The sequence below is a fragment of the Silene latifolia genome, chromosome 8 (assembly GCF_048544455.1).
Source record: "Silene latifolia isolate original U9 population chromosome 8, ASM4854445v1, whole genome shotgun sequence".
Taxonomy (NCBI): domain Eukaryota; kingdom Viridiplantae; phylum Streptophyta; class Magnoliopsida; order Caryophyllales; family Caryophyllaceae; genus Silene; species Silene latifolia.
Window position 1 is genome coordinate 12,059,853 of NC_133533.1, and position 11,027 is coordinate 12,070,879.

At 34.7% G+C, this 11,027-nt stretch overlaps 1 protein-coding gene across 1 annotated transcript; it reads left to right on the forward strand.

The window, feature by feature from the left end:
• Positions 1–3,986: 3,986 nt before the first annotated feature.
• On the forward strand, positions 3,987–6,072 carry LOC141594681 (F-box/FBD/LRR-repeat protein At5g56420-like). Its single transcript, XM_074414679.1, has 3 exons — positions 3,987–4,797; positions 5,081–5,094; positions 6,037–6,072. The coding sequence occupies exons 1-3, from the start codon at positions 3,987–3,989 to the stop codon at positions 6,070–6,072; spliced, it is 861 nt and encodes a 286-aa protein (XP_074270780.1).
• The last annotated feature ends 4,955 nt before the right edge of the window (positions 6,073–11,027 follow it).

Sequence of the window (11,027 nt, forward strand, 5' to 3'; positions counted from 1 at the left end):
TTACCATAAATAACAACTATATAAATTTTATCATGCAACACGCTACATTAATTTGGAAATTTAATGCACAATTTATAGGACAAAGAAATCATAGAAACATCTAATGCAAATAAAAAAAAAATAAAAAAAATTAGAAAATAGCATACAAAAAGGCAAAAGAATTGTTTCATAAAGAATTTGATTTGTACATGCAAATCTCCAATACAATGAATGCTTATATACAGGGGCGGACCCAGGATTTAATGTCTGGGGTAGCAAAAAAAAATCCATTTATATCAATAAATTTTAGGATCGATAAAAATATACAGTACATAACTTGTTTAATCTAATTCACAATATGTATAACGAGTACAATGACCGCTTACATAATAACTTAAAATTTTATTACTTCTCAACTAAAATAATCAATTCATGTTATATTTATTTATTTATTTTTATTTTTTTTGATGACGAGGAGGTTGGATCCTCCCCGGATACAGGACTCCACCCTGCTAGGCGCCTGTACCATGTGAGTTCTTTCCCGCGGGGATTATTCCCTCTCCGGGCGTCAGGTCCCCAGGAAAGTGTTCATCTAGGGAATCAAACCCAGGACCTCGCCATTCCTCCTTAGGAGGCTTTGAGGTTACCCTGGAATTCCACTAGACTCACACATCTTGGGTCATGTTATATTTATTACTAGTTTATGATTTATTAGTTTATTTTTGTTTTCCAATTCATCCGCTAAATTTTTTATCTTGCAATTTAGCGATTTTTCTATTCTACTTTCATTTTATTTTTATGCATTTAAGGAGAGCAAAAAAAAAGAGGGAATATGCCATTTGTGGGAATTGAACCCAAGACCATTGGTGACAAAACAAAGCCTTTACCACTAAACCACATGATGTTTGATGTATATTTAATGCGCTAATATGTATTTAACCACTATTTAGGAATATTTGGGGTAGCAAAAATCAATCCACTTAACCGATTTTTTTACGTTTGGGGGTAGCGGACGCCACCCCTTGCTACCAGGTGGGTCCGCCCCTGCTTATATATATATATGCTCCACGATAAATATGTTTGAAGTTTAGGGAAACACACTTTCTTTTTCGTTTCTAATTGCTATTAGGTTTCATACCAACCGTGAAATATTATCTCCTAATTAATTTTTTATTTTAGTTTTAATATTAGGTGGTTCGAAAAGATTGGACTATCTGTAATCGCTCGAAAAAAGCTTCCTTTATTAATATAGACTAGATTTAATGCCCGTGCAATGCACGGGCCATTTGATAGAATCTTTTATAATATTTTTAATTTTATAAAAAATGGTATTCTTTAGCGCTCTAATGGTTGATTTCTAGTAATAAAGAAGTCCGTGAAGATTATTAAAAACCGCTTTGTTTAGATTGTTTTGTAAATACTTATTCTAAGTATCAAATGATCTTACTTTTTCAGGCTGACAAAAAAATGCGAAATTGCAAATCAATATATTTCAGTTAAGTATTAAAATTGGCTGGTGTGAGTGGTAAGGTCTCTCATCTCTTAAACAAGTGGTCAGGGGTTCGATTCCTGACTCTTGCGAATGAAAAAGCCAAACTTGGGAATGTCAACCCATTAAATTGCTTTCAGTATCCCGAAGGAGATTGCCCCAGCTGTCGGTAGGGGATACTCCTGATTAACACAAAAAAAAAAAAATTCAGTTAAGTGGCTCTCAAAAGCTACCACTATTTGTTCGATATTAGCGTTATATTAATAAAAGTGGCATATTTCTTCGTCAATAACTTTAAAAGTAAGCTTGATAATTGTAATTAAATCGGTAAAATGAAAAAATTTTCCCAAAAAATATTATTTCAACTTGTTTGTATTTTGATCCGCTTATTTTCAACATATTTTTATGCTTGTTATGCGTATGAACGTATCACACCAATAAAGTAACACGTCATTGATCTTAACTCTTAAGTCCATTTTGATATTCTCAACTTCTAAACTTTATTTGTGAACATAAAGTTTGCGGCAGTAGGAATAATAAGTAGCAAAGCAGCATACCTATTTTGGTTAATTGTGTCATTTAATTTGAACGTAAAAAATCGACAAGAATATTATCTTTCTCAATTTCCAACTAATATATGTAGTACTCTACTCTTCTCATGCATGAGATTCTTTTTCAATGATTAAGTAATATCTTGGTTTAACTAATTTAACAAAATCTGTTTCTAAGAAATTTGTCTACATCGCACGTGGTGATATAATACTTGAATTTCTCTTTGTATTGCTCGTCGATCACCGTATTGCTCAGCGATCATAATTCAGCGTATTGCGCATTTGCGCATCAACCACCAAAATCAAAGTGTAAATTTAATAATTCTAAATTTTTAGTTTTAAAAGAGATGAAAGAGGTGGGATAAAAATTCAACGAATGTTTTCAATATCTTAATATTGAGTTCTAAATTTAATAGTTCTAAAATATGGGTAGTTTTAAAAGCGTGCTTCTTTTACGTGTTTCTCGGGAAAATAGAAAAACTTTTCTAACCGCATCAATGACGATGTTATCATTTAAAAGTTGCTCGAGTTGCTAATTGATTTTGTCTCGATCATGATGGAATAGTTCCTACAAAAAAAAAAAAATGAAAACTCAAGCTATTAGTTAGTGTGAGTAAAATAACATTATATTAACAAATCAACACTAAGTTTTAACTCAAACAAAAACAATGTGCAAATCATATCATTAAGAAAAACAACACATGAATATGAGATACAAAGTAAGAGCATTAACTACTATTAAGAATAAACTAAAACCTAATATGAGTCGTATGACGTATATATATATATATGATTATGAACGGAAAACAAATTATCAATACAACATCTTGCTTGTTTCCTCGTTGAGTATATATAGAAGGCATGACATAGAAGTTCTTTCCCAGTAGAGTTTTTATAGTCATCAAATGCAAAAAGTAGAAGTTATATTATTATTATAGCTAGTCCAATTTTTATCTTAATATATCCTAGATATATAGCTTAGTTGTCGTCATGTACCAAAATTCCTATATGGAATATTCATTGTTTTTTTGTTTTTTTATTATTTATTATGTTTGAACAACAAATTGAGTCCATCTCCTTGATCGTCTCATAGGTGTATGTAGTTGAGCAGGAGAAGGTTTACACACAATGTATTTCTATTTGGATTTAAGGGATCGTTTGGTTACCCACTAAAAAACACAGGAAGTACAATTCATGTAAATTGCAAAATGGGTAACTTGTTTGGTTACCCCAATTCACATGAATTGGAACTTCCCATGAATTCTAATTCCTCCATAATGGAGGAAGTTGCTTACCTAGGTCCCCCTAGGTAAGTGGGAATGCCCACATGAATTGCAATTCATATATGCAACCAAACAACATTTTCTAATTCACATGAATTCTAACTTCATGTGATCTTTCACTTCCTAGGCAATGGAAATTCCTGCATGCAACCAAACGACTCCTAAGAATTAGCTGGAGGTGAAATTTGGATAAAGTTCTATTTTATTTATTAAAAAACATATCAATAGTAGTGGACATTGATATCTAACGTATATAAGATAATAATCAAATATTATCACCTCTAATATAAATATTAATAGTTAGGTATTTAAAAACAAATTAATAATATTTAGATAGTTTAAAAAGCTTGGAGACTACCAAATTGCTCGAAAAAAAGCTTCCTTTATTAATATAGATCGATAGATAGATAGATAGATAGAGGGACTAACTATTAATACCACTAGAAAATTGGTTAAATATAATACTTCTTCCGTCCCGATCATTCGTTTACTTTTTATTATTCGTTTACTTTATTTCACTAAAGATAACAAATAATTGAAACCGATGGAGTATTAAATAAAAGATGTGATTAGGGTTTTTAGAATATATGAGAAGCTGTATCAAAGGAAGTTAAGGAACCCCTCATATCATCAGTTGCATACATTCCGGCATTCCCATCCTCAATTTTGTTATTTTGATGTACAATGACGAGATTAACCCCCCAAAATCATACCAATTCTTCACAGGATGATTCCGACCAAGATAGGTTAAGTAAATTGCCAGATGATTTAGTTGTGCACATTCTTTCGTGCATGCCTATTATCGATGCTGTTAGAACTGTTTTACTTCGTCGATTCGGAAACCTTTGGACCTTTATTCCTACTATTAACATTGACATGAGTGAATACCAAAAAACCAGCAGAACCAATCAACATGGGTGGTTCTGTTATTTCATCCGCCACGTTTTGGTGCTTCACCAAAGCCTCTCCATTGATAGATTTCATCTTTGTGTAAAGTTCTACTCAAATGCGGAAAGAGACGAGGTTGCTGGTGATATAAGAATGTGGTTTAGGTTTGCATTTGGTAGACAAGCCAAGGAAATCAAATTATCTGATTTATCGAACTATAATCCTACCTACAATACAATTTTACCTAGGCTCACGAGCGATTCTCTTGTTACACTTAATCTCGATTATTGCAGAATCAAGGGAGAAATTCAAGTCAAGTTGGGATCGCTAAAGAAGTTGTCACTTAACCATGTTAGAATGACTAATAAAAATTTCCAAACCTTTATATCTGGATGTCCGTCCTTACAGAAACTGGTTATTGTCAACTTATTTCCGATGAAAAAGCCGTTTGATTCTATTTCTAACATTGATAATTTTCGTCTACTTGTTACCGAGTCATTTGATTTCCCTAATCTTGAAACTTTGCATTTGCAAACTAGTGTTCGCGGACTAGACATCATTGATATTATTTCCTCTGTTCGTGATCTTACTTCTCCCGATATTCTACGTTCAATGAATAATACTCCCTCCCATTCACAATAAACCTCCCATTTCATTTTGGCACAAAAATTAAGGAAACACACTACCCCACTATATAATTAAATTTGGACCACACAAATACACTACCCCACCATACAATTAAATTTGAACCACACAAACACTTACCAAAAAAGGAAATAGGGAGTTTATTGTGAATAACCGAAAAAGGAAATAGGGAGGTTTATTATGAATGGGAGGGAGTATGTTGTTCATGGAAAAGTTTCAAGGTGTTCAAGTTTTGCGACTGTCAGGCTATGCTTTCAAGGTACGTTAAGGAATTCAGGATTATGTTAGTTTCCTTACAGTGAAATACTCGTACTTTCGATTATTTTTGGATAACAGGGGTTATTTAGCAAATTAATTAGGGATTTAGATTCCGTTTCAAACTATTTTGGTCAGATGGGTCTATGTCATCACTTTTATTTTATTTTCCAGTTTTTATGTGAAATCGCTAAGGTCCCTAGCGGCTTATATCCCTACCATATTTTTGTAGTACCAATTGCAAAAAAAATTGGTGGGTACTTTGTACTCCAAGTCGCATGTTTAAAGTACATGTGAAAGATGACAAAATGAGCAGTCCATATCCTCAGTCCCATTTTGTGTCTCATTGCTTCTCAATACGACACATCATCACTTAAATATAAATCATCACTATTTTTATTGTTTGAAGCATGATGTGTCACAAGATTAAGATAGTGGGATATAAGATAAGACACAAATGTGGGATAGGTGATCTCAACTCAGGAGATGCTGCTAGAACCTTAGCGGCTTCACAAACATATTTTTCTAAAACTTGCAAGGTACTACAAAAGTGATAGACGTGAACCCATTTGTCCAAAATAGTTTAAAACGGATCCTAAATTCCTAATTAGTTTGCTAAATAACCCCTGTTATCCAAAAAATTCCGTACTTTCTACTAATCTTTCATGACTGTTTATTACTCCCTCCGACCCAGACGAAAGGTAACATGGTGAAAAATGGGTTATTTAAGAAAATAGGTAAAAAGGAGGGGCAAAAATGGAAAGATTGGTGAGTGGGCCACATGGGTAGTGGGTATTATTAAATGGGTTTAGGTGAGTTAAATAAGGAGTTAGTGGGTGGGCCACATGATGGCAATTGTGTTAATATGAGGAGGGTATAAGGATTATATTGTCCAAAAATATGTCATTTATAGTATGTTACCTTTGGTATGGTTCGTCCATTTTAGGTAACTGTTACCTTTGATCTGGGTCGGAGGAAGTAGAAGGATTGATGCTATACGGAGTTGATTGAGATATCATTAAGATTATTAATTCTACTTCCTTCAATTTCAGCTATGCCTACATGCATTACAAAAAACAATTAGTCTTGTTGAAGACGGGTCGGAGCAAGTGACGGATAATGCCACTCACAAAACGGATGGGGGGACAAGGTGGGGGCACCCCATGTGCTTCCTTCTCTCCTCTATTTGGGTCATTTGTGAGGGAAAATGGTATCCGTCACTCTAAAGTGACGGATACGTACCGTCACAAATGAGATTTTGTGTACAAAAATTGCAGAAGCAGTGTTTACAAAATCGATTGAAGCAAACAGTTCTTGAATTGTACGACTTATGTGAAAGCTGCTTCTTAGGCATTCGTCATTTGATAAGAAGTTCAAATTACTTGGAAGAACTCATTATATACACCACAAAGGCAAGTGTATTTAGTACCTACTTTGTAAAAGTTTTCTCTAAAATCGTTTCATATAGGAAATCAGTAAGTGGATTATACATCTGATGTAATATATTAGATACTATAGTTTTTGACTTTTAGTTTAAAATTTTTGAGTTTTATTATAAAGTTTTTGAGTTGATTTACTTAAACATTAATATCAAAAAGTTACATTATAACTCAAAAAAATTACATATAAACTCAGAAAAATTTGATTAAAATGTAGTTTATACACTCTATATAACTCAAAAAAAAAAAAAAAAATACACAAAAACTCATTAGGTGTGAGGTAGTATATTGACGTACAATCCTTTTTTCTAATAGGAAATGTGTGAGGTTATATAGATCAATGATTCATTTGCCTAGTTAAATTAACGGTCTCTCTTTTCTGTTACGTATTTAATATCAGGATTTTGAAGCCAGAATCGATTTTCAAAAAGACGAACTTTCTTCTCCTTCTGTGCTGCCACAACTCAAGACTATTACCGTGCATTGTTATGGGATATGTTGGAAGAGTCAGCTTCAACTAATAGAAGCCTTGCTCAAAAGCGCAACTATCTTGGACAAATTGGTAATCGTCCCTAAGAAACATCGATTAAAGGAGGCAGAGGAGCTTGAATTTATAAAACATGTGTCGACATTTCCAAGTGTCTCTGTTGGGCTCCTTATGTTGATGATAACATGCCCATTTGATTTGTGTTATCTTAGTTTACCTTTTCAGGATTAATGATGTAATCAAGCTTGGATTAAGAAGTGTTGAAGTTGCTAATCATCCCATTGTATTTAGTCAAGTGTCATCTAATGTACAAGTGAGAAAGTAGTGTATATTAGAGTAATAGAAACAGTCCAGACGACTGTTGCTTTCATTAGTAAACAGCTGTTTGGATTATGCCACAACTCGTAAAAACTTGAAGCTCTCTTTTTATCTTTCAAATGCTTCCACGTGACTCATATTTTTCAAAGATAAAAATCAGATTTTTATTAAGGAGGTGGTCTTCAATAAAAAGTGGTTTGAATTATTATTTTCAAAATGTTTCCTCTTTATGCAAATTCAACCCTTTGGCTCTTTAAGAAAACAAAGAATGCTTTTTGCCATTTTAGTGTTAACTTGTCTTCATGTGACTTGTCTTTTCTCCCTTTGTTTTCTGAATTTGCATGAGCTTTTAAGGATATCTTTCAAACCTTCTTTCTCTATTCTTGCCTTTGCAAAAGAGCCCTCTTTGGTGCAAGTTTTGGGTGGTTGCTATTGCCCTTCACATGTGAGGTCTTTGACCCTTCAAAACCCTAGCAACCCCTTCACTCACCTCCTCTATATAAACCGTGTCCCTCCTCTTAAATCCTCAAGACTTTTCTGAAATAATTCTTCCATCTTTGCAAATTATTCTTAAGCTAAAAATCGTGTTTTATTTGCAAAAATCTTTAAAAGTCTTCAAGTGTCTTCAAGTTGTTACAGTCGTGGCTACTGTTGCTTTTCTATACTAAACTCTCTTGCTTATGAATTGTTGATCTTGTAAAAGTTGTCCATCTCTATTCTTTGTTAAGAATGTGTTAGTGGAAACTTGATCCTATAACATTCTAAGTGTGTTAGTAGAGTTTAGGACGGAGTAGTCTTTAACTCTTGTCAACCGGAGTAGGTTGTGAGTTGGCAACCGGAGTAGGTTGCGAGTTAGCTTGTCATAAGAACGGAGTAGTTCTTGTACTAGCTTTACAACCGGAGTAGGTTGGTGTCTTTTATTGTAAGGGTCTTTTAGTTGTCGGAGTAGATCACTAAAAAAAAAAGCAATAAAAAGGTAGATTGGACGTAGGCACTTGAGTATTTGCCGAACCAATTCAAAAATCTCGTGTTCATTGTTTTTTACTTTATTTCCGCTGCAATTTACTTTGTTTGTTTTGCTTTGCTTTGCTTAACCTTAGAAGTAACAGTTCATCATACTGTCGCATTTGGTCTGCAGTCATATTCCGCAAACTGAGACAAATAGATACAGTCAGAACGATTGTTGCTTTCATACTTCAGCAAACATTCATCGTGATACTTGTTTAGTTTTTCAATATTATCCAAAGTATCTCCTAATCTCTTTTGTCCTAAGTAACTCACTTTAATTCAATAAAGTTGAAGTTATAATTTTTAAAATAGTACCTAATTCACCCCCTCCCCCTCTTAGGTACTTGAATCCATAAACTCAACAATTGGTATCAGAGCCTCGTGCTCTTGATCGAGGCTAACCGCCTTAGAGTTTGATTCGTGGGTAATGGATTCCGAGAAACACTCCAAGATCCCGGTCTTTACCGGTTCGAATTTTGGATGGTGGAAACTCAAAATGGAACATTATATCAAAAGTATCGATTATCAATGTTGGAACATCATCCAAAATGGACCTCTTGCCATTGAGGAAACCGATATTCTTAACGGTTTCACCAAGACAAAAGAGGAAAGGAATTACAATGAGAACGACTTCAAGCTTGCCGAAAAGAATTCCAAAGCAATGTCGATTCTTCAACGTTGTGTTGGTGAGGGGGAAGTTAGTCGAATCTCCGGGTGTCCTACGGCAAAATCTATTTGGGATTCCCTTGTACTTGCATATGAAGGGACGTCCCAAGTAAGAAAACACCGTATTGACCTTCTCATGCAACAATATGAGATGTTTAGAATGTCAAAGGACGAGTCTTTAAATAGTTTCTCTTCACGTTTTTCTTGTATTATTAATGAGCTTCAAAGTCTAGGAAGGAATTTCGAGTCCGAGGACATCATTCGAAAAATCCTTCGTAGTCTAACCCCTAAATGGCAACCTAAAGTCACCGCCATAGAGGAAGCTAAAGACTTGTCAACCCTATCTCTTCATGAACTAATGGGATCACTAATGACTCACGAGTTTAACCTCGATAAGCATTCTAGTGAGTCATCAAAGGGAAAGAGTCTCGCCCTCACATCTTCTCCAAGTGATGAAGAAGATGAGGAGGAAGACGAGTTTGCTATGTTCACAAGGAACTTAGCCGGGTTGGTCAATGGACAAGGTAACAAAAGGTTCACTAATAATTACTCGAAAAAACGCTTTCCTAAGAAACGACCTACCTCCACCGTGGGATGCTTTAAATGTGGTGATAAAACTCATCAAATTAAAGAATGTCCCAAGTGGGAAGAAATCAAATCTAAGGAAAGAAGAGAAAAGGTTAAAAAGGACTATAAACATAGAGTCATGAGTGCTATTTGGGAAATGTCCGACTCCGAGGAAGATGAGGAACTCATCGAGGAAGAACTTGAGGCTAAAATGTGTCTTGCAAATCATGGTAAAGAAAAAGTCTCAAAAACCTCAAAACTTGAACACTTAAGATGCCTCATGGCTAACCCCGACGATTCCGACTCCGATTCCGACAACGAGGTAAATCATCTAAAGGCCAAGGCTAGAACTTACTCCAAAGAGAAAGTATGTAAGCTTCTTGACCAACTTTTTGATAAGTGTCGGTCTCAAACTAATAAGCTTGATATAATGCAAAATGAGATTGAGGAAATTGCTCAAGAGAACTTTAATCTGAAAAATGAACTAAAAGCAACAGATCACATTCGTCACTTCTGAGGCATATAATGAAGTCAAAAGAGTCAACAAGTTAAACAAACATTTGACTAAAGAACTAGAGCGTCTTAGGTTGACCCCCACGGACGTCTCTGACCTTGAAAATGTCAACACTACTTTGGTAATGCAAGTTTCCCAACTAACCAAGGAACGTGATGACATTTTGAAGGACAAAGATGCTCTTGAAAATGAGATCTATGACCTTGTAGTTGAAGTTGTAGACTTGAGAGAAACAGTGTCTAAGACTGTTGCTTCTGACCACGACTTAGACAAGTTTAAAAGAAAGAGTGAATGTCTGGAAAATGAAAATGAGTGTCTTAAGAGTGAGGTTGTTTGTCTCAAGAATGAAATAGAAGATCTCCATGATAGGCTTACTTTCTTTCAAAAAGGTATGCCCGAATGTAGCACTTCTAGGTCTTCTCCTCACCATAGATCCGATGAAGTCGTTGATCTAAGCAAAAGACTTGACGAGATGACATCTAAGTATGAAGAGTCCAAAGAAAGAATCATATATCTCGTGTCTAAACTCAACAATCACACCCATGACTTCATTGTTGAGAAAAGATTGTCCATAGAAAGTGCTAACAATGATGAACTTAAAAGAGAAAAGGAAAAGAATTTGCATCTTCTCTCACGTGTCAACGACTTGACCAATGAACTTGTTAATGCTAAGAACATCACTGAAAAATGGGAAGGAAGTCAAACCGTGTTAAACTTCCTCACGAATCAAACCGAGAAATGTGAGAAATCTGCTGGTTTGGGGTTCAAATGGAACAGTCAGACTGACTGTTGCATCCAGAAGCCTAAAAACGATTTTAGAGGAAGGAAGTATGTAGGTCTTCCCGAATACATTATTTGTAATTATTGTGGTGACAATGGTCATGTTTTTAATGGATGTACAAAACGATTTGATGACATTGATAAGAACACCAAAACAT